The sequence below is a fragment of the Doryrhamphus excisus genome, linkage group LG3 (assembly GCF_037039965.1).
Source record: "Doryrhamphus excisus strain RoL-2023G ecotype Guam linkage group LG3, RoL_Dexc_Guam_v1.1, whole genome shotgun sequence".
In the NCBI taxonomy this organism is placed as follows: Eukaryota; Metazoa; Chordata; class Actinopteri; order Syngnathiformes; family Syngnathidae; genus Doryrhamphus; species Doryrhamphus excisus.
Window position 1 is genome coordinate 10,188,697 of NC_136359.1, and position 24,087 is coordinate 10,212,783.

The 24,087-nt window shown below is 40.9% G+C and overlaps 2 protein-coding genes across 3 annotated transcripts in view; one reads left to right on the top strand and one right to left on the bottom strand.

Annotated features, from left to right (window-relative positions):
* The first annotated feature begins 2,070 nt into the window (after positions 1-2,070).
* On the top strand, positions 2,071-20,128 carry hsd17b4 (hydroxysteroid (17-beta) dehydrogenase 4). Its single transcript, XM_058072078.2, has 25 exons — positions 2,071-2,238; positions 2,720-2,773; positions 4,400-4,507; positions 5,699-5,758; positions 6,000-6,021; positions 6,106-6,152; positions 8,230-8,314; positions 9,626-9,813; positions 10,076-10,167; positions 10,262-10,286; positions 10,418-10,546; positions 13,003-13,118; positions 13,761-13,873; positions 13,936-14,059; positions 16,035-16,086; positions 16,156-16,227; positions 16,298-16,401; positions 16,480-16,545; positions 16,633-16,702; positions 16,790-16,896; positions 17,596-17,682; positions 17,759-17,842; positions 17,908-18,043; positions 18,105-18,232; positions 18,825-20,128. Exons 1-25 carry the CDS (start codon positions 2,187-2,189, stop codon positions 18,912-18,914), a joined length of 2,211 nt encoding a protein of 736 aa, XP_057928061.2. The 5' UTR covers positions 2,071-2,186; the 3' UTR covers positions 18,915-20,128.
* dmxl1 (Dmx like 1) overlaps positions 19,621-24,087 on the bottom strand; it is a 39,543-nt gene continuing 35,076 nt past the window's right edge. For both annotated transcript variants that reach the window (XM_058072077.2, XM_058072075.2), the window contains one exon: positions 19,621-22,100. In XM_058072077.2, the coding sequence (XP_057928060.2) occupies positions 21,861-22,100 (240 nt within the window). In that variant the 3' untranslated portion in view covers positions 19,621-21,860. The remainder of the gene's footprint in view (positions 22,101-24,087) is intronic.

Here is a 24,087-nt window from a genome sequence, read left to right on the forward strand (position 1 = left end):
ATGTAGCGCAATCAAATATAGAACATATAAACACAGGAGCAGCCATATTACAAAGATTATTACAAAGATTACTATTACTACAAAGATATTACAAAGGAAAAAAACAAAAACAAATGTCTGAAAAGACTTCTTCGGATACATACTATCCTGTTCATTTCATCTCTGACCTCTACACCGTTTATGATCAACATTTCGACGCTATTATTTTATCCAGCCTACAGAAATATGGTGAGTTCCTTTGTCCTTCTTGAATCTACTTGGCCCGAGATCTAATAAAGGCTCCTTTTGGTTTATTCATGTACATTTCATCTATTTCAGACTGCAGCATTCGTGATTTGTTTTTGCCATCTTCTGTAGGATTAGGATGATTACATACATGAAATAGTTGTTTAATAATAGTTTGCTCCTTTTCCAGTGACTTCTTTCTGAGACGTACTGAAACTAGAGAATTTTGAGGTTTTCACATTGTGAGGCTAGGTTAGTCAAAAGAACTTTGTTCATAGTGTCATTGTTGAAACCATATATATATATATAAACAATATTAACCAATGGCCATTAACATCAGTGTCAGAATGAATCATTTTACCTGGCCACAAATGCAGCCACTCCAGCAGATCTCCTAGATCAGGGGTGGGCAACTGGCAACAAGACTTGCAGTGCTATTGTGGCATGCTTGAGTTGCCAAAATAGTCGGATGGAATCTTTAGTTTGTACAAAAAAGCCATCTAAACAATACAACACATCAACACGTCACACAACACACAATGTAACCTATCTACTGCACCATGTGGGCATACAATCTCATGCAATACCCATGCCATATATTTACATGCTGGGTAACTTGTGGTACTCTTTCTCCAAACATTTAAAGATTGCAAAATATGTTGAGGAGTTCGTCCAATAAATAAACAAGGAAAAGTTAACACACTCTTGATATATGTTTTATTGTTCATATTACTGTTGCAGCGGGAATACTCAGCATACCTTGAGCGCATTCAGAAATAAGTTTTCTTAAGTGTTGTTTGGCGCTTAGTTGTTTGTGACACATTAATTTGTCATGTTGTGTTTTCGTTTCGTTGCACCGTGAGCATGTCGTTCTGCTTGATGCTACCTATGTGGAGACAGCCCCTCCATCAAATCTTTTTTAACCCAATGAGCCTTGCGTGTCAACAAGTTTGCCCACCCATGTCCTAGATCCATGACTGAAATTGCTTTGTCTTGCCATTGTTTGGGTCAAAAATTAGCAACTTCGGGTGCCGAGTGCCTTTGACTCGAATTTAACTTGGAGCACAACTCCTTCAACTCTTTCAATATTGACTGTGTTAACTTATGCCGTCATCTTTGGGACACACATCAGACCTTCTCTATTTTGGCGAGACTGCTTGTTCTCTTTGGTGAGGTCCTGTCTGAATCTAATCCTCATCTCTTTGCATATGTGGTGGTGGTTCATCCCTGTGATGTCTCCTAGCGAACTAGATGATGAACTGTCTTGGACGGTTGTCCATCCTCCGTCCGAGGCGGTGCACCGTGTCTACAACTAAGTCCACATTTTCCATCCAACGTGGTAATATGTCAGCAGTTTTCTTGTTCTTCTTTCCATTAAGACGCAAGTTCCACCGTGGCTTGTAACGATATATTTCACTGGCATTATTTTCCAACACTTGGTTTCGATTTGTCAGAAGCATAATTTCCTTCTGCGTTTATTTCACTTTGCTCTTGCAATTTGGTCCTCAGCGATTTTTTTTTTGTCTTGGATGGAGACTGAAGGCTGTTCTTGTTGCTGGCAATTATGTTCATCTTCTCTGGTGTGGCATAATAGTGTGTTTACATATCGTTGCTTTTAGCTAGCAGGCTAGCGTCAACTGAGTTATATTACCGTAGCATTACCGGTAGCCATTGTTGAGCCGATGTTTTTTCTTCTTCCGTTAGCGTTTTGGCGAAACACATACTGTGTGTGGAAGTTGTACAAACGCACTCTTAAGTCGAGGTTGTCTTTGTCAGAGATATGCTCGTTTTGCATTAGTATTTGGCGATCTTTCGTCTGAGCGTCTTCAGACGTGGACTGCCCTATCGCCATTTTGCCGGAAGTCCGGAAGTGGAACTTATCAAACTAGTAAACATTGGCAACACCAGGACGACCAACTGACAGTAGTGGTCCAGCTCCGAAGAATAAGCATCTCACAGCGATGTCTTTGTCCTTTGAGGGAAGAGTTGTGCTCGTCACAGGCGCCGGAGGAGGTACAATTACAGTGTAAACGTTGCTGGCTGTTAGCTTGGCTGTCATCGATGCTAATGCTATGTATGCTCACTTTTAAGTAGGTTAGCTTAGTATGCTAAGCTAGTGGTCACATTGTTCACTCAGTCATGTCCTTACTGTGACAGACTTCTAGTGGCGTTTCCTTTCTGCTCGTGTCAGCTGTTCATGTTGCTGCTTCGCTAATAAGTCTGCATTTAGAAAATCAACAAAAAAGTAAACGATCCCACATAAATAACATAACCTCTTTAGAAGCAATGTAACGCATTTGTAGATATTCTATTGAGCTGGGGGGAAAATACTTCAAATCTGCCGAGAGGCATATTTTCCAGTCGAATGCAAGGTTCAAAGTACTTGGGCAAGCGAGCCAAGTGTGTGAAAGGGTGCGTGCAAACAATCAGTGTGTGTCTGTGTGTTTACTCTGTTGGATAAAAATAATAATTTGATGTCTCCTCATCTCTGCAGGCCTTGGAAAAGAATATGCATTGGCTTTTGCAGAAAGAGGTGCCTCTGTTATAGGTAAATATATGGACTCTTGGATGTCAAGTTCTTTTTGGACTTATGTAAGCCTGCATCTGAGAAGATTGCAGAGGGCGTTATCAACCTAACTCTTATGAATTGTCACTTTTTTTTTAATACATGTACAGTATTGTGATGCCCCCTCATCCCACCTGCAACCCATTACCACAAATAAATTGTATTCCTGTGGAGACTCACTGGAAATGACAAAAATACTGTTATTAATAAGTAATATTACAGCAAAATAGGCTGTATTTAAAAGAAACAAAAGTAATGGGGATGGTTTCTTTTAAACATGCTTAACAAAGATACATTAAGGATCATCACATTTGCACTTGCGAAGTTGGAATTTTTCCAGACTAAATTTGAAATAATAAAAGGAATAAAGGTGTAATATTATGAGAATTAAGTCATGGCATGAGAAGAAACAAGTAATTTTAGGGAATTAAAATTGTAATGTCGTATTGCCAGTAAAAACCCAATATAACACTGTAATTAAAAAAAAAATTAGCAAGAAAAATGAAGCTTTAATGTAATATAGCTAGAAAAGTCTGTGATTTAGGGGAATGAAGTTACTATATTCCAATTCATATCATATTTTTTTATTTTACATGGGGAAAATCTAAATTATATGAAAATAGATTCACTATATAAAGAGAAAAGGCCTGTAATTTGGGGGGAATAAAGTTGCTATCTGCAACTTTAAGAAAAACTTATAAGAAAAAAATTACAAGGAAAAAAAAAACAATTTAAAGAGAATAAAGTCCTAATTGTGAGAGAATAAATGTATAATATCAAGGAAAAAATGTGGAAAACTCATAAAAATGAAAGATGTGCAATTGTAGGGAAATAAAGTTGGAATATGACAAGAAAAAAAAAGATTTTTACAAGCTCAAAGTTGAACAAGAACAAGAATGAAGTTGGAGCATTGCGAGAGTAAACAATTTGCAATTTGAGTATCATTAATTTGTCTGGGGGGGAAAAATGTATACCATGGTTAATGTGAGGGTAAAAAAGTAGTGGTAATTGAGTGTGGTTGTAATAATACATTAATATTGAAAATACAGTAATACAATACAATACAATATTTCAATAGGGCCCTGATATTCTGTCATAATATTGGATATAAGCTTTATTGTGTTTTTTTTTTACTTGTAGCGTATCGTGTGGTTATTTTCTTTTCTCCAAGGCATCATTTCCTGCTGTCTTTTGGAGGTGAACTCTTTAGCTATGCATTACTGCTGACTGTAAAGGAGCAGTAATTTGCATAGTACGCCGCTAAGCCCGAGTTAAGCAGGGGCGCATCATGCTACTATGCTAATACCCTATGTCACAGTGGCATGCTTGTGATCTTATGCCGCATTCTGGGATTTAAGAGGATACATCATAGCATATTATAGGCTGTATTGACGGTATGTATTGATTGACGCAGTGATTTAGACTCAGCCTAAGCACACATGCTGGAAGCTATAAACATCTAAATATCAGCATGCCTGGCTATATCTTTGATGAACTTGCCCTTGAAGCGTATGACGAGGCTAAGCTGAACTGCCCTAATCACCGGTGGAGAATTGTACTTCTCACCCATTTATTGCTAATCTTTTCTCTCCTCTTGCTACATTAAAGTGAATGACCTTGGGGCAGACACTAAAGGGGGCGGTAAGAGTTCTGCGGCTGCTGATAAGGTTGTGGAGGAGATAAGAGCCAAGGGAGGCAAGGCAGTGGCCAACTACGGTGAGAAGTTTTGGACTCTCTTCCATCTTGTCAAGATATCTGTTTATGCTTACCTTGCCAATATAGCAGCGTAAATAAGGCACATCCTAACATCTCTGCGTGGGAGAGCAGATTTGACATTATCATCTTGTTACATAATACACTGAAACGACTGACGTCGAACACAATCTGTTCTACAACGCTGTTCTAATTTCATAGCAGTGTTTTCCCATAGGAATCAATTAGAATTTAAATAATCAATCTGCAGCCATAACAACCAGTCTAACTGTCATAAAGTGCAAGTAAGACCTATGAATAAAATGTAACGTATGATACTGAGCAGTCAGGACATGGTGCACAAGGGGAGTGAAGGTTTGCATGACCTTTAAGCCATATTCTTTTTGGAAAATGTTGGCAGAAGTCCAAATTTGGATTCTGGGCTCATCCACAATTTTCCGGATTAAGATGTCCCCAAAATTCCAGGGTGAACCATTGTCATAGGGCCGGGTGATATCGATATTCTTTTAAGCACGATATCAAAAATAAGCATATCATTGATATGAATATAGACTGAATTTTTGTGTTTCAAGATGGCATCGGCGGATTGCAAGCTAGTTACAGCAGCGCCGTGTCTTTGACTGCGTTTTTAGTGTTTAATAGTGCTTCATTTATTACTTTTTTTATTGTATTTTTGTGCCATACTGACCCCTTAAACGTTTGGAGCTTGCCGCTTGCTCCATTGTTTACACTCGGGGGCAGCTGTTAGACTTGAGCACCCCTTCGCTACACAGAGCGATCGGAGATCTCAGCGGCGATACAAAGGAGGAGAGGCTGCATAGCAGGAGTGAACAGCAAAAAAGACAGTATAAAGGTTGCTGTATAAAGACGGTACCAACCATGTTCATCATCTGTTGTCATGGGGAACGTGAGATAGATGCGCTAATGGCGCTAACCCTGCTACTGCTGTGAGTGCAGATGATTGCACTGAAGATTGAACATTAGGTTCACTTTTTCTGTATTTATTTAAAGATAATATATACTGTTTAATTTCAGGAGCTATTAGTAGAAGTTATAGTTCAATGTAATTGCATTTTTATCCTGCATCGCACATACTCTCACTCGTCACTTTATATAGAGAATCACTCATTCTGCACATTTTTAAAGTTTGGCTTTTCTACCCCACCATGGTGGCCTTCTTCCCTGCACGCACAGACTCTGTAGAAGATGGAGAGAAGCTCATTCAAGCAGCTCTGGATGCTTTTGGAAGAATAGGTGAGTGAGCTCATTGATCAGTCAAAGCGGGACGAGAACAGGTGAGTGATCAATACCATTAATCATGGCTAGCCCTCAGTTCCAGCTCTGTGCTTTAGTACTTGTTGGCTCACTGTTGGTGGGACAGAGCTGTTGTCAATGTTATTGTTCACCACGCTGACAATCCTTTGTATTCAGTTGATTGTTATATGCATGTAGCTTATTGATAAAGTAAATATATTTCATAATTATTGTTTTTCAGATGTTGTTGTAAACAATGCTGGGTAAGTCATCTTATTGTGTCTTTTTGGAAATCCATCACGGCGGTCATTACACCAAAGACTTAACATTCCTCTCCTCTTGGTTAGGATACTCCGAGACCGGTCATTTGCCAGGACAAGTGATTTGGACTGGGGTAAGGAAATGACCTCCTTTAACCCCACCCACATTTTAAGAGAATAAAGTTTTGCAAGAATAAATTTGACTTACTACAAAAAAAAAAACTTTAATTTGATGAGAATATGGTCGTAATATAACAAGAAAATGAAGAGCTTGCAACCAAAAGGCGCTAAATCCATTTTGACTGATTTCGAGAAAATCAATGATTTTTAATTACGCACATATCAATCTATTTGGTCATCAAGTCTATATTGCAAATGAAAGAGCTATCAGTATAGGTCATAAAAATGCATGCTATAAAAATCCTGCACACACCATGTATTTTATATATTTTTTTAAATTTTTTTTTTTTTCGGATTTAGCGCCTTTTGGCTGAAATAAATTTGAAGTCACCTTTAACTTCTTCAATGGCATTGTTGTAAAAGAATGTAAGGTGCTTTAATGTGCTATGCTAATAAAATAATTACAACACAGAAGCCATTGTCAACATACACACCCACACCCCCCACCCACACACACACACACACACACACATGCACTCGTTCACCTTCAAACATTACAGAAACAAAATGTTATAACCTACCACTAGTACACTGTTACTGATAAAATGTTGTTAAGATATTATAGCACACATTAACATCATCCACATTCTATGATGATCAGCTTTAACACAACTACAAGACATGTCATACATTGCAGGTGCATTCAACCTGTAGGCTGCAGTAGAGCGACACATGAAAAATAACAATTTGCAGACAATAATAAAAATGTTATTAAAAGCAGTGCTCATATTTGACTGCACCATGAAGGTGACAGTGACAAAAATCATCTCATTACAAACTCTTTACATTGTATGTTTTTTAGTACAAGTAAAATAATGTTTCTCATGAAAGTTGGAGGTGTCAAGGTAGAGACATGCCTTTTATGGCGTAAAAAAAACTTCCATGTTACAGAATACTGTAAAAACACAATTTGTGTTCTCCTGAATTGCATAACATACTGTAACTATCATACGTCAATCAACTATCATACTTAATGTACACAAACAAAACAGGATGCGCACTGATACTGGCTTTCTGTATGTGCAGTGCCAATTGTATTCTTCTCTGTGATTGGTCAGATTATCAATAGATGGGAAACTTGGGCCAATCAGAATAAAGAATAAAGAAAGGGATTTAGTTCCTTTTGGTTGAAATCTGAAATGGAAATAGCGCCTTTTGGTTGAAAGCATAAATTTCATATAACTTTTTTTCATATTTTTTAAAATGATTTCAAAACCAAAATATGTGATTTGGATACACATGACAGAGGTCTATTAAACTCATGAAAAACATGCAACTTAGTGAAAATTGGATTTAGTGCCTTTTGGTTGCAAGCTCTTCAAATAGAACAAACAAACTAATATAAGTATTGTAATATTGCAAGAAAATGTAAAATTGCAAGGTAAAAAAAAAATTAAATGTTGCAAAAAATATTATACGGTTTACAATAAGTGCCCCAAATGTATTGCTTATGTAATAAGAAACTGCATGGGCAAACATTATGTGTCAGGAAAAGCCAAAATATCTAACAGCTGCCTAATCAGGCATTCTGTACCATTCTGTACATGATCTGTTAAAATAGCGCTGGCTTACACAGAGCCATGCAAATGTCACAGATGTTTGTTTTTGTGCGTTATAGAGTGCATGCATGTACATCTATAAGCAGTCAAGAACGTAAGGTTTCATTGTTAAATAAGGTTTAAAATCATGAGATAATTTCACACATTTCACACAAAGCACAGGCAGATAATGAAAGTCCCTGCTTCTCCTTGCCTGTCTGACACCTCGACCGGATGGCCTACTATTTGAGAAGCACTGAACTAAGATAAAATGAGTGCACTACTTGGCAGTAACCAGCAGAGGCGCTGTTAAGTCCAAGTTAGTTTTTGGTCAAAAAAAGAACAAACCGTGACATATAATAATTAAAATGTAATATATTATGATAAAAAAACAATTACTCATCTGTAGTTTTCATGAGATATAACTGAATTGTGAAAATGTCAATTTAATGTGCCGTCATCTCATCTCAACCCCTACAATTGTGTCCTTCAGACCTTATTCACAGAGTTCACCTGCGAGGCTCGTTTTTAGTGACACGTGCTGCCTGGAACCATATGAAAAAACAAAAATTCGGCAGGTAAGACCGCTACCATCATGTATTACTAGTGCATTGTGTGATAAATCGGGACTACTTTATGGAATGTTTTTCGGTACTGTTTGTTATTGTGTCATTTTTATGCCTCACGTTTCACATTTGTGCGTGAATTTTAGTTGTATTTATTTTCAATGACAAAGAAATCTCTCTACTTGAATATAACCCCAACCCACAAAATTGTATTTAATTGTTAGCTCTTGTGATGTGATGTGAGTCGCTTTTTCCATCACGATTTAAGAATGCACTTCATCAAACATACTTAAGATTTGTCAGATCAAAACACGATCACTGCATAAGACTTCAGAATGTGATTTTAGCCTCCACTTCACTACTTCCTTGATCTGCACTCTAAGCAGCATTGAAACTGTAGTTCTTTTAGCCATGCGTTATCTGTGTCTTTAGTTAACCTGCATAGTTCAAAGCATGTGGATAAAATATGGTATCAATCTATTACTTCTACTAATAGAAAGTTGCAACATACAACCGGATCAGACAACACCAAAAGCAGTGTCTTGGAGCCTCAGGTAATCAATATGTAAATCAGTTCCTAATATGGTGACCTCAGTTGACTTGATGCTGTTGTAATAGAAGGCTCAGACAGCCATGGACATCATCCCAGAGGAAAAAACACGCAAATTAGATTATGCAGCTCTTAGGATTAGATAGCAATGCCAATCACATTGACCGAAGGTGCTGATTCTGCTCAAAAGTCAACATTAGATTTACACTGTGATGATGGGAGAGGATATGAAAGGATTAAGTTGCTCCGACCTTTTGATTTTATCTACTTTAATCATTTTAGACCTGCTATAATGATAAAATCAGTAGCTTTCTTACCTGTTCAAGACGCTGTTACAAAAAAGGGATGGGTTGGTTCTTCCTGATAGAAAAGCGATAAGAGCGTGCGATTATTTGATGTTTGGCTTTGGCTATCTGGGCCGTTTTGTCATTTTTCGGGTTGGTGCATTGACAAAGAAGTCTAATTATTTAATGCTGATTGTTGGAGTAAATGTGGCTGGTTTATAGAAGGTAGGGTTTTATCTAACATCATACACCCAAGTCTTGAAGGTGGTTGACAGGTCACATAAATAAGTTGTTTGTTGACCTAAGCTAACTCAGACATTAAAAATCAGTTGGGTCTGGCTAAATGCAGAACAAGGGGGAGTTCCTAATGAAGCTCTGACCTCAGCTACCTCGTCCATCATGTCATACCTCATTCTAAACCATCTTCCTCCCATTGACTCCAATGTGATGCCTGTCACACCGCATTAACGCCAGATTGTTTCCGTCCAGAATCATCATGACGGCTTCGGCTGCAGGCATCTACGGCAACTTCGGCCAAGCCAACTACAGCGCCGCCAAGCTGGGCTTAGTGGGCCTGTCAAACACCCTGGCCATCGAGGGCAGCAAGTACAACATCCACTGCAACACCATCGCTCCTGTTGCCGGGTCGCGGCTCACCGAATCGGTCATGCCTCCTGGTAAGTAACAATTGACATACTGCCACTTTGGCACGCTTTTCTACGGTTAAACGTAGAAAACGTAAATGTAATCTTTCAAAATATACACAGACTTGCTGGTAATTTTGGGCACCGTTCTGCCCTAAAATGTGTGAGTAGCAAATGTCTTCTTAGCATAACACACTGGAAAAACACTGGAGCAGAAGTGATTCTCAACCGTGTGATGGCAGATGTGCCCTGAAAGGAGGCTGTCGTTTGTAGCGCCTGTGTTTGTTTTATTTAGATCTCGTGGCGGCGCTGAAGCCGGAGTACGTGGCTCCCATGGTGCTCTGGCTCTGTCATGAACAATGCCAAGAAAACGGAGGACTCTTTGAGGTAACGCAGTGAGGTCTTAATCCCACTGTTGTTTCTCTTGACAGAAGTACAGCACATACTTGTTCCAACATTTGGATGATTCATATGCTTTCAGGTTGGCGCAGGCTGGATTGGCAAATGTGAGTGTTTTTTGGTTTTTATTCCTCCGGAGGAAACGTCTGTATGCATTTGTGATGTTAATTAGCCCACAGCTCCACCAGTGCAGCATGTGACAGGCTTAAAAATGACCTCTTAATGTGCATGTGTGCAGTGCGCTGGGAGAGAACACAGGGCTGCACCACCAGACAGAAGAACCAGACCATGACTCCCGAGGCTGTCAGGGACCAGTGGGACCAAGTTTGTGATTTTACTCACTCCACCAAGCTGACTACAGTGCAAGGTCAGTGATGCTCCGGCAATGAGGGGCAGCGAGGGCTTTGAGGTTAGAGACCGGGAGTTCAATCCTGGCTGGAATAACCAAAGGGGTGACTCCAGAGTATCCATTATAAAGCTATCCGACTATGTTTTTTTTTTTTTTTAAATATGAACACAATTTAACATAACTTCTCAACATCAGTCATAAAACAGAGTCTCTTGTTTTTACAGCTTTTGTCAGATCAGTTCTGTACTAGGCTGGGTACTGGCATTTTCTTTCCAGGACTGGTTTGGACCTGGAAAAAAAAATCGACACTAGGGACCGTCCTGTACTTTGCTTTGTGGGAGCTTTCATTCATTCATTTTCTACCGCTTATCCTCATGAGGGTCGCAAAGGGTGCTGGAGCCTATCCCAGCTGTCTTCGGGCGAGAGGCAGGGTACACCCTGGACTGGTCGCCAGCCAATCACAGGGCACATATAGACAAACAACCATTCACACTCACATTCATACCTATGGACAATTTGGAGTCGCCAATTAACCTAGCATGTTTTTGGAATGTGGGAGGAAACCGGAGTACCCGGAGAAAACCCACGCATGCACGGGGAGAACACGCCACACAGAGATGGCTGAGGGTGGAATTGAACTCTGGTCTTTGTGGGAGCTCATGTTCAGCAAGAACCCTACTGATTTTGAAGACTGAGACGTCTTCGACTAATGGTGTCAGAAGTGGGATTGTTTGCTTTGAAGCCATTTACGGCTTTACTCAATTTGAAGGATGAGCGGACACCATGTACAGTCGTCCATCGCAGTATGAACATCACTCCTTTACTCTATCACGGTTTTTCAAAAATTCAGTAACAAATGATAGCTTTTTTGTTGTTCACTATGGCCTATTATGTATACTTAAAAAAATAGTATGTATTCTTGGGATAAATGAAGTATTTTCAAGGATAAAATGTCAAAATCCAAAATTTAAGGCAATGCAAGACGTTAATGAGCTGTAGTCCAGACTGGCCACAAGGTGTCACGAGTAACATGCAGACTTGATAGCCAACGATATTAATAGTCATCATCATCATCATAATAATAACAGGCTACTGTTGTGGCTGTCCTCAACTCTGAATCCCCGACGTCACTTCCTTTCCACACATCCCAAAGACATTTATTGAAACAGACGTGCACGAGTCTTATTTATGTCTTCAATGGCTTTTTTTTTCTCTGATTATATCTACTATATTTGGTCATGTGAGTGTATATGTGACTATAGGGGTGTTATTTCATGTCAACAGGGCTCTAATAATGGTCAACATTGTATTTATAAACAGGTGTTCACCGCTTTAACTATGGAAATATTTTGTTTGAGTATTTTTTGTGTACTTTGTGGACATTCACTTATTATAACAGATTTAGATTCACATTGAGCTTAAAGGAATTGCTTTTGAAATTTCATACCATAAATAGTATAAAATACAGTCATTCCAGCCAGAAATCCGAGACCAAAAACAGTGAATCCGAATTTTATTGATGCTCGCACAACATGCGGAAACGAGGTGTTTCCATTCAATCATCCAGCTTGCCTAAACAATTGGCCTTATTGTTTATCATGATTGATCTACCTATGCTAGAGACAGGCATCGGTATTCAATATTTTTGTTCCTAATAAAAATCTTTAAAAGATCCAACCCTACTTTTTCCTCATCTGTATTCCTCCTGCATTTGCTTCCAGCATAGTGAGTAAATATGTGGTTAGAGGTCAAGAACGGTGGAGGAAATAAGTATAGGTGAGCAGCGTGTAGTGTGTTGATTATTATTATTTATTATTTCTCGGCCGCCTCCTGCATCCCTTTTTCAGACGTGCACTGGCAAGGAGGACGCCGCTTTTTGCGCTGAATCGCACGGGGGTGGCAGGGCCCAGCGGGAGCAAGTCGGCCTCATTAGCATGGCTTTGTGCTGCCTCATTTGTAGCTTATTACCGAGGCTTGTTGCTATAACTACCTGCCAATGAGCGACAACTCTCCTTTTAATTCTATAAGTGAGATTTAGTCGGTCCCCGAGCTGTGTCTTGTTCCGTCTTGTAGAAGGGCCGCTGTTATTGATTAATCGATACAAGGAGAAACATGTTCGTACACCTGAGTTAATGCAAACAAAGATTGTGTTTACTTCTAGAATTCATGTAGTTACCTACCTGAGTCTCTTGGGTTGAAAAAAACCACAAACCGCCTCACAACGAACCATCCCACTTCTGACACCATAAGTCTGAGGAGTTTTGATCTGGGTCTGTTGGGTAAACAAACGGTATACTATTAAACAGAGGTCATGTCCCAATGGTGCTTCAAATGTTGCACTCACTGACTCCATTAGTCATGCAAGAACGGTATTAAATGAACTTTGTCTAAAAACAAGCCATGCAAGTCAACCCCATCACTCTGTTGCTCATCCGCTCCTCCCCACAGCCCCTTAATCTCTCCCCTCTTTTCAGAATCTCTCCAGTCCATGATGACGGTGCTGTCTAAGGTTGAGTCGGGGCACGATGTTGGCACCGGCCCAACTGCCGGTCCTGCTGCTGCGGCATCCTCCAGCTCTGGCATCAATCCTGTGAGTAGAAGTGGTTAACTCTGCCTTTTAACTTATCTTGCATGCGTATTCTGTGCATGCTTTTAATCTGTCAAATGTGCCCGCGGTGCTCGCACACACTTTACTTCACACTGAAATCATCACACTATTTCATTTCAAGACGATGCAACAACAACCAGACTTTTTTTGCCCCCCAATTCATTTGATTGTACAGATAAGTAGTACATACATTTATGTGTATGTGTGGCTGAGCATATTAATGATTCATTACTGGACTCCCAATCTTTTTGCATCAAAGCGCTGGAAAAGCAGCATGACTCTCATGTCTGCAGTCTTAATTAAAAAGGCTCCTCCAGTGGCTTGGAGCCGTTTTCATCTGGCCTCTGGTCACTATTGTACAAAGCGGGAGCTGTGACGTGCGGGCTGAGCGGCACCGGCGTGAACAAAAGCCCAGAATGGCGGGTTGTTAATGAGACTAATGAAGAAGCAGGCCACTATGAGGGTGTCACAGATGCTGATTTGATGATTAGAAATGTATCTATTAGGTTTAATGCCTCCTTTGTAGTGTATTCTTATGAGGTTAGTGCATCCACGCTTGTGACTGGTACTGTATCAGAGCACATTTCACGCAAGACTGACGTGAAAAGCTTTTCTGTGTGTTAGATGGCAGCAGTGGGACAAAAACTTCCTCAGACTACGTTCAGCTTCTCACACGTGCAATGCATCCTGTACGCGCTGGGCGTGGGCATGTCCACCAAGGACCCCGACCACCTCAGGTACTGAAGATGGTGTCTTCAGCCACACACATGCTCCTATTCAATTATCTTATTTTTTTTAGGTTCCTGTACGAAGGCCACCCAGATTTTAGCTGCCTCCCCACCTTCGGGGTCATTCCCTCTCAGGCGGCCATGATGAGCGGCGGCCTGAGCACAGTGCCTGGACTTGACATTGACGTCACACAGGTTAGCAAATATCAGCCGCCTCCTTCCGCATGTACAGTGGTGCGAATAGGTATTTGTCCCAGTCCTGATTTATTTATTTTTTCACGTTTGTCACTTTAAATGTTTCACATCATCAAACACAACTGACAACACAACTGAACACAAAATGTAGTTTTTCAATGAAAATTTGTAGAATTAAAAAGGACAAACTACATGGTAAAAGCCATTTGTAAAACTTTAGGACTCCAGCAAACCACAGTGAGAGCCATTATCCACAAATGACGAAAACATGGAACAGTGGTGAACCTTCCCAGTAGTGTCTGGCCCATAGACATATACAGTGCATCCGGAAAGTATTCACAGCGCTTCACTTTTTCTACATTTTGTCATGTTACAGCCTCATTCCAAACTGAATTAAATTAATCTCTTACCTCAAAATTCTACACAAAATACTCCATTATGACAATGTGAAAAAAGATTTTTTTGACATGTTTTGAATTTATTAAGCCATCAGACCAGAGAATTTTGTTTCTCATGGTCTGAGATGCATTCAGGTGCTTTTTGGCAAATTCCAGACGGGCTGCCATGTTCCTTTTACTAAGGAGTGGCTTTCGTCTGGCCACTCTACCATACAGGCCTGATTGGTGGATTGCTGCAGAGATGGTTGTCCTTCTGGAAGGCTCTCCTCTCTCCACAGAGGAACGCTGGAGCTCTGACAGAGTGACCATCGGGGCCTTGGTCACCTCCCTGACTAAGGCCCTTCTTCCCCGATCGCTCAGTTTAGAAGGCCGGCCAGCTCTAGGAAGAGTCCTGGTGGTTCCAAACGTCTTCCATTTACGAATAATGGAGGCCACTGTGCTCATTGGGACCTTCAAAGCAGCAGAAATTTTTCTGTATCCTTCCCCAGATTTGTGCCTCAAGACAATCCTGTCTCGCAGGTCTACAGACAGTTCTTTTGACTTCATGCTTGGTGTTTGTGCTCTGACATGCACAGTCAACTGTGGGACCTTATATAGACAGTTATTATATTTCCAAATCATGTCCAATCAACTGAATTTACTGCAGGTGGACTCCAATTAAGCTGTAGAAAGATCTCAAGGATGATCAGTGGAAAAAAGATGCACCTGAGCTCAATTTTTGAGCTTCATGGCAAAGGCTTATGTAAATGTGATTTTTTTGTTTTCTATTTTTAATAAATTCAAAAAAAGTTTAAAAAAAAAAACACTTTTTCACATTGTCATAATGGAGTATTTTGTGTAGAATTTTGAGGTAAGAGATTAATTTAATACAGTTTGGAATGAGGCTGTAACATGACAAAATGTAGAAAAAGTGAAGCGCTGTGAATACTTTCCGGATGCACTGTAAGTGTTCATGACTCCACCATAAAGACACGGAAAAACGGCCTGCATGGCAGAGTTCCCAGATGAAAACCACTGCTGAACAAAAAGATCATTAAGGCTTGTCTCAATTTTGCCAGAAAACATATTGATGATCCCCAAGACCTTTGGGAAAATACTCTATGGTTTGACGGGAAAAAAAGATTAAAATTTTGGAAGGTGTGTGTCCCATTACATCAACTGAAAAAGTAACATTTCATAAAAAGACCATCATACCAACAGTAAAATATGGTGGTGGTAGTGTGATGGTCTGGACCTGGAAGACCTGGAACCATGAATTCTGCTGTCTACCAAAAAAGGAGACTATCCGGTCATCATCTGTTGGTGACCTCAAGCTGGAACGAACTCGGGTTCTGCAGCAGGACAATGATCCAAAACACACCAGCAAGTCCAACTCTGAATGGCTGAAGAAAATGAAGACTTTAGAGTGGCCTAGTCTGGCCTAGACCTGAAACCTATCCTAAACCCTCCAACGTGGCTTAATCATCAAGTAATACCAATAAAATAAAAAATAAGGGACAAAAACATGGCGAAGTTCATTAAGTTCAAGTTCATGGCCAAGAACCTAAGTGTTGATCCTCACTTTCATGTGTTGTCAGGTGTTGCATGGCGAACATTACCTGGAGCTCTACAAACCTCTTCCTACTTCTGGTACGTACCCCCAACGCTCCACATTCAAGAGCACGGACGTCAATCTAAATGTTTGACATCAATCTGAAGGAATACTGACCTCGGAAGCGTCCATCGCTGATGTGCTGGATAAAGGTTCCGGAGCTCTCATCCTCCTGGATGGTAAGTGACAGGAAGTGGTGCTGGACGTCGTGGTTTAAAAAAAAAGTGCTCCTCGTGTGTGTTCCTCCAGTGAACACCTACAGCGGCGACGTGCTCATCTGCTTCAACCAGTTTTCGGTGTTTGTAGTCGGCGCTGGAGGCTTTGGAGGCAAAAGAGCGTCTGAGAAAGCCAAGGTAATGTATTGAGTGATAAGGGGATATGGGGATTAACAAACAAGGAGTCATGCTGTGTGTGTGTTTGATTCCCTGCAGGCTGTGGTGCAGCCACCGCAGCGGGCGCCAGATGCAGTGCTGGTGGATTCCACCACCAGAGACCAGGTAAAGGCTTATGAGTTACTAGATCCCATCTCCTTTTCTTCACATGCTTTGAAATCTGACGTGGTCTCCTTCCTGTGGGCCCCCCAGGCTGCCTTGTACCGCCTGAGCGGCGACTGGAACCCCCTCCACATTGACCCCAGCTTTGCCGCCATGGGAGGTAGGACTTTGGAAATGTTGGGACCCATGAAAAACATGTGAGAACCACCTCCCCCCGCCCCCCGCCCCATCTTTCATCTTGCTGTAGGCTTCCAGGCGCCCATCCTGCACGGTTTGTGTTCGTTTGGCTTCGCAGCGAGACATGTCCTCAAGCAGTTTGCTGACAACGACCCCGCCAGGTTCAAGGCCATCAAGGTGTGTACTCTACAGCTTGCATCATCATTACACAGCACTGTTTCACTGCAACTTTCCTGTTTCTCGTCTTTTCATCTTGAAGGTGGTGGTTATCATTAATAACTGGCGGGAGCAGCCAGGCATAGATTGGGCGTGGGCTTTGACTTGGTGCCTTATTTCGAGCATTTGTTATTCATAATTTGGAGGAGCGATTGAATGAATTATCGCACACCAGGAGGCGGGCTTTGACTTGGTGCATTATAAGGAAGGTGGTGGCTGTTATTAATAACTGGTAGGAGGAGCGCCCGCATTAGTCCACGATGTGCGACAGTGTACTATGAGATTTGACACTTTGTGTGACGTGATGTTATGCGAGGTGGTGGCTGTTATCATTAACTGGCAGGAGGAGCGACTGTATTAATTGTTGTGCCTGTTTGCCTTTGTGGCAAGGGGGTGGTTATCATTTCTTATTAACAGGCGGGAGGAGCGATCACACCAATTATGTTGACTGTGTGTGTGCATAAGGCAATGTACTATTTAATTTTACTATGGCAGTTATCATTAATAACTGGTGGGGGGATAAATTGCATGAATTACAGAACACGTACATGCGAGAAATTGTGCCAATTGGATCATTATGTATCTACAGTATATTTCATGGTGGCGGTTATCATTAATAACTGGCAGGTGGTACGAGCAAACTTTTTCTTTTTTTTCCAGGTGCGCTTTGTGAAGCCAGTGATGCCTGGTCAGTGCCTACAGACTGAGATGTGGAAGGAAGGCAACAGGGTTCACATCCAGAGTAAAGTCAGTAAACACAACCTAGGGAAGGTTTCAGTGAGGAGCAGCTTCTCTGCTTGTGACTTATTATTCTGTCTTCCAGGTGAAGGAGACGGGCGCTGTCGTGCTAGCAGGCGCTTATGTGGATCTACATGAAACGGCGGAGGTGTCGGTCGGTGTTCCTCAGGTGTGTGAAAGCCTCCTCTAAAAGGGACGCCGGGAAGGTCAGGCAGTAAAAATCCGTTTTTGCAGGGCGGTCTTCAAAGCGAGCTGGTGTTTGCCGAGATCGGACGTCGGATAAAGGAGTCTGGCGGCGAGCTGGTCAAGAAGGTCAACGCCGTCTTTGGCTGGGAGATCACCAAAGACGGCAAGAATGCCGCAGAGTGGAGTGAGTGTGCAACTTCTGATCTCACATGGTGGCCTCTGTAACCATCAACCATCATCTACAGCTATCGATTTAAAGAACGGGAGTGGCGCACTGCATCCCGGTCCCAACGGCGGCAAGGCGGACGTCACCTTCACCGTGTCAGATGAGGACTTTATGGACGTGGTGCTGGGAAAAGTCAACCCTCAGAAGGTAAACTTTTAGGAAAAAAAAGCAGTGTCACAGGGATACCACCTGAATGTGTCCTCTGCCCACAGCGCATGTCTTTAAATGACGAGAAAACAACGCTTTCCTTTCAGTTCCTCTACCAAGTATGGGGTGTTACAGCTTCTCTCATCTCTAGGCATTAAAAAGTAGTAACTCCAACCTTGACAACTGTGCTCTTGAAATAACGAGTTTTTGAGTGGAAGTTGTCCCCCCACCTTCTCCTCCCGAGAGTCCCCCCCGTCTTGTAGATGTCAGTGAAAGTGGCCAATTTGTAAAGACTTCTTCCTTTCATCACATCACAGTCCATAAGAGACACAGGCCTCTTTCAAGCAGCTAATCAATGGGCACCATTTGATATCTCTGCAGCATTTCATCTGTTACACGCAGCGGCCGTCTTCGTCATCAATTTATATGCCCGGCCATGCCGCTCCGTATTGATCCTGGTGTGTTTTTAAAAAGCCTTCAAGCAACTGGAGAAAGATTAGCTGGTCCACGACTCTGCTGTCATTGCCCCCGTGTCCATGATGGAGTGCAGCCTCATTCAAAGATCTTTTTTTTTACTCCCCTGCTTTCCTAGGCCTTCTTTTCTGGGAAACTTAAGATTCGAGGAAATGTCATGCTGAGTCAAAAGCTGGAGGTTATCCTGAAGGATCATGCCAGGCTGTGAGCGACCACCTCTCCAGGATGGAATGCACGTGGATGGATAGAGGATAGTCCACTCATCGCAAGAATTAATGAATGAAAGTTATGTCTGGAATGTGATTGCTGTGCTTAACTTTATGCTCATTTTGAATGCATCTGTCCCCATTAAAAAAAAGTCACAATGACATAAAAACTGTATTAATGAACTGAAACTGTACAGAAAAATTATTTTCCAATTCACTAAATAAACAAACTAATTTCTTATGTTGACTTCATTGATAAAGGGGAAACTTCTCCACCGTAAGAGTGGGAAATTAGCAATGAAACGTTAATTCATTCATTCATTTTCTACCGCTTTTCCTCACGAGGGGGGTGCTGGAGCCTATCCCAGCTGTCTTCGGGCTAGAGGCGGGGTACACCCTGGACTGGTCGCCATCCAATCACAGGGCACATATAGACAAACAACCATTCACACTCACATTCATACCTATGGACAATTTGGAGTCACCAATTAACCTAGCATGTTTTTGGAATGTGGGAGGAAACTGGAGTACCCGGAGAAAACCCACGCATGCACGGGGAGAACATGCAAACTCCACACAGAGATGGCCGAGGGTGGGAATTGAACCCTGGTCTCCTAGCTGTGAGGTCTGCGCGCTAACCACTACGTTACTTACGTTAATTCCCCCGAAAATTTTTTTTTTTTTTAATCATACAATGTGACAAAACAATTCAATTTTCTGCATTCTATATTTTATTCTGCATAATTTATTTTAATGATACAATTCGTACTGCATTGTAAAATGGAATCAAAATTCACAGTCGTAAGAACAAAGATTAAATGGAAGCTTGTTTCCAAAAAGAAAAGTCAAGCTGTTTGCTTGGATAGAAATTGATTATCTCTCTCTCTCCATCCTCTTGTAGAAGCAGCACACAGTTGTTGCCTTTGATAAAATTCATTTTTGATGGGTTTACCAGTCCTTTTTCCACATACACTCTCCAGAGGCAAGGGGGGGAAAAACAAATTGCACAGTGATTGTTTAGGCCTGCATCACCAAACAAAGAGAAAAACAGCCATGTGCCTTTTCCTACCAATACAAGTTTCATAAATAAATGTACACAATTCTTCAGCAAGTGGCTGACCCGCTCTTCTCTTACTAAAAAGTACAACTACTCTATGACTTCTCTTTCTACTTTATACAAAACAAACTACCTCCTGTAGAGACACAAAAAGAAAAACACGGACAACAAGCTTGAACACGTCCAATCGTAGCGTTATGATTATTTAAATTGTAATATAACAGTTCAATATTGTGAGGAATAACATTACAATTTTACAAGACACATTTTGTAATCTTAGGAGAATTAGGCTGTAATATGATAAAAAGGATTACAATAATATGATAATATTGATATATTATGAGAATAAAGTCAATTTTAGAAGGAACATTTTTTCTATGAAAATAATCATAAAATAATTAGGTTTTTAATCAACTTTTTCTTCATAATATTACCAAATACCTTTCTAATATTCTATCTGGTTTCACTGAAATTGTGACCTTGAAAATGACTTTCCTCTACATGCATTTTTGCAAACCTGCGACATTCTGGCAAAATGACAACTGTAATCTCGGAAAAACTTATTTTCTTGTAATATTAGCACCTTATTTTTGTAAAATGACTTTTTTGTTCATCATAACATGAATTTATTTTTGCCAAATCAGGACTTTGTCCTTGTAATATTATGACCATATGTTTTGTTTTTAAAATAATGACCATATAAATAATGACTTCTTTCTTGCCATATGACCGTACATTTGTAAAATGTAAAGTTTTTTTCCTCATTGTCACACAATTTTTGACATTGTCCTTGTAATCTTGTGACTTCCATCTTGCAAATGATGCCTTTACTTTTGGATGTCAACATTATTCTCACAAAATGATGTAAAATTGTAATATGACAACATTTTGGGGTAATATTAACAATTTATTACGTAGCTTGTTTGTATTCAGCACTCTCCTTCCATGTGACATTTACAATGTTTTTAATAGTGGCACAAAAAAGAAGTGATTCTCCAACAGGAAAGAGAAAGCACTGTAATGAAGAGGATATAATGCAGAGTGTGTGCTCTTACTGGAAGAAAGCCTCTGTACTGTACAGCTAACCACTTTAAATGTAGCTCACCTGTTCTTTAGCTTATTAGGGAACATATGCAAAAAGCCTGTGAAATGAAATGCAAGCTACTTTTGTGCAACTTTCGTATACCTTTTAAGGATGAGGACTGCTGTCAGGACTGTGCCAGCAGTGGTCAAAGGATTAAGGACACTTCATACAATGGGTGTGGAATATCATATCAATGTACTGTACATGGTATTTACATTATTGTTTACTTAGCTTCACCTTGATGTGCAAATGATGCCTTGCCTGCCTCGGGTGCATCACGTGTGCCAGCCCAGCTCGTCACAACACTGGAAATAAAGGTCATTTGTGCAGGCATTTATACTGGACTACTTCCCCATTGGCGTAGTGCAGGGTTTCCCAAAGTGAGCTGTGTGTCAATATATTTGATTTACTGATCATAAAGCAGGACTTATCGTATAAAATGGCTGCCTTCTGTGTTGTTTATGTACAATATAAGACAATACAAGATGTTGTTAGTACGTTTGGGTCCGGGGAGGGAAAAAAGCTTAGGAAATTCAGTACGACCAGTACCTGTTTTACTTCCCCACAATTCAAATGTGCTTTAGATGCCAAACTTGAGATTCCCCCTTAGCTGGATGGAGAGTGGTGACGCTTATCTTAAAGCACTTCAGGGAACACTTCAATCAATGAAGGATGAAGACGTTCTCACCTCCACCATGGCAGTGTATGTCTTGTAGAAAAAACACCCTGTGTCCACTTCAGGTTCTGGAGTACAGCGCTCAAGCTGGTGAACCAAGAACCGGAACAGGATGGAAAAGCCCCCTCCAGCTAGATGAACTTGACAACGTCATTCTTGAGGTCGCCTTGGTGGTGGTGGTTGTTGTTGGTGCTGAAGCGGTTGGGCAGGATCCTCATCTTCATGGTGCCGTCGGCGCCGCAGGAGAAAATGTGATTGGCCGGCCCCACCTCGATCTGCATCACGCCCGTGCCCAGGTTCCTGAAGAGCGACTGGCGGGCGTGTTCGTTGGGGAAGCTGTAGAGCAGACACTGCGTGGCCAGGTTCCACACCTGACGGCACATTGGAATAGTTTTGTTAGCAGGAGTACACCAAAATACACTTTACCAGGGTTTCCAATACATGTCATTTATTGCGGCGGTGTGCCACTACAAAATAAAAGCCACCACACAAAAAATTATGTTTTTTTGTAAACCTGACAATTTCATGTAGTAAATGGATATAGATTCTGTATAAATACATACATGTACAGCTAAAAATGCTATTATGCGCTAGTATGCTAGCAATGCTAACATGCTAATGTAAGAGAGCTAACACCTAGCATGGTGCTTCTACTTTTGAAAACAGCTAAAAATGCTGTTATGTGTAGTATGTTAGCAATGCTAACACGCTAATGTAAGCAAGCTAACACCTACCATGATGGTGCTTCTACTTTTGAAAACAGCTAAAAATGCTATTATGCTAGCAATGCTAACATGCGATTGTTAACATGCTAACACCTAGCATTGAAAGCGCAATGTACCTATGGATGCTAAGTGTCCTGAATAAGGTTGAGAATTTAGACTTTTGAAGGCAGACCTCGATCTAACCTTAGCTCTGTCAATTTCTACAAGATCCAAAAAAATCCTGATGAAATGCCAACCTCATCAATAATAACCATAAAATATCTACTTTATCAAGATAAATAAGACAATAGTATTCAAGTCATGTGGCAGTCTTTTACATTGCATCCTTGCAATCAGTTGAACGATGAACCGCCAAGCAACTTGATGCACCGTTTAAAATCCCAGCATGGGAGACTTTTTATTTGATGAGCTCCTTCACAGGCTGTTCTGTACACATGACTTAATTAATGCCACGTAATCTGGCAGCGCCATACGCGACCATCAAACACATAAAAGCCCCATGTTGCTTTTCAATGTGAAATGAAAGACTTCACAAGATCCCGAGCTATCAGAAGACGAGTCATTTGGATTTCAAGCAGAAGACTTTCCTTTTTTCCCCCTCGCTTCCGCCTTGCACTTTGTTGGCTGTCAGTCATGTTATGGACAGGAGAAGGTGGTTGGTCTCAACCCTGACACTCGCTCCTACTGACTGCGATGGCCGAAACGACAAGAGCCAGACTTTAACACGAGAAGCTTTGGTCTGATGATAAAAAGTTGTGTTTTTTCGAAGGAATCAGGCACTGCAGGTGAAATGTAGAACGAGTGAAGAAACACTACGATGATGTTGCTCCTCCTGTGGTTACTGATGATCTAACAGGGGAGCACGACCTTGAAAGTAACACAAATACAAAGAGCTCGGCGGAAGCTCCTAGAATCCTAATAGCTAAAATGAGGTAAAGTTTAATCAAGGTAACAAAATGAAATACAACTCCTACATTAAATTCCAACCTGAAGTGATGAGAAATGACATCTGAGATATCAGCACGCATTAAATGATATTTCCATGTTCTGTTCAAATTGTTGTCAAATGCACTAAAACTTGCTTTGACGCGAACAGCTTGTGTCCCTGCACAAGCATAGACATTTTAAAAACTGAATGAGAGCTGACAGATACTGTATACATCTTAAACCATATGGATTTGGATCAGATTATGATGTCATCTTATGATTACAGTATCTCACAAAAGTGAATGCACTGTTGACTTGTCAGCATTTTTATTACAGAATACCTTCTCAAGGGTCAGTAGGGGTGTCACAACATCTCATGAGATTAAAACAATATTTCTCGCTACCCCGTTGGAAGTGTGAGCATGTGAACTATGGCATCGCTACTGCGAATAATACACGCAATATCTAAGTGCCAGTGAGCAAGGCCGGATCGGGACCGCACATTAATTGCTTTAGACACACTATAAACCTTGCGATCCCACATGCACTCGTGTTCGACGTGTTCCCAGCGTCATTCTCTTGCATTGACTATTTTTTTTCATTGGGAGTTCAACAGTCACCACACAGCCATAATGCCAGATATTGTACTTTCCGAATATATTTTCTCAACCAGCAAACGCACAAAAGATGAAAATCCTCATGGAGG

Coding starts and splice junctions, on each gene's coding strand:
- hsd17b4 (XM_058072078.2), top strand. CDS start 2,187: ATGTCTTTGTCCTTTGAGGGAAGAGTTGTGCTCGTCACAGGCGCCGGA. Junction 6,022..6,105: donor GTTGTTGTAAACAATGCTGG/GTAAGTCATCTT, acceptor CCTCTTGGTTAG/GATACTCCGAGACCGGTCAT. Junction 16,087..16,155: donor CAAACCTCTTCCTACTTCTG/GTACGTACCCCC, acceptor ATCAATCTGAAG/GAATACTGACCTCGGAAGCG.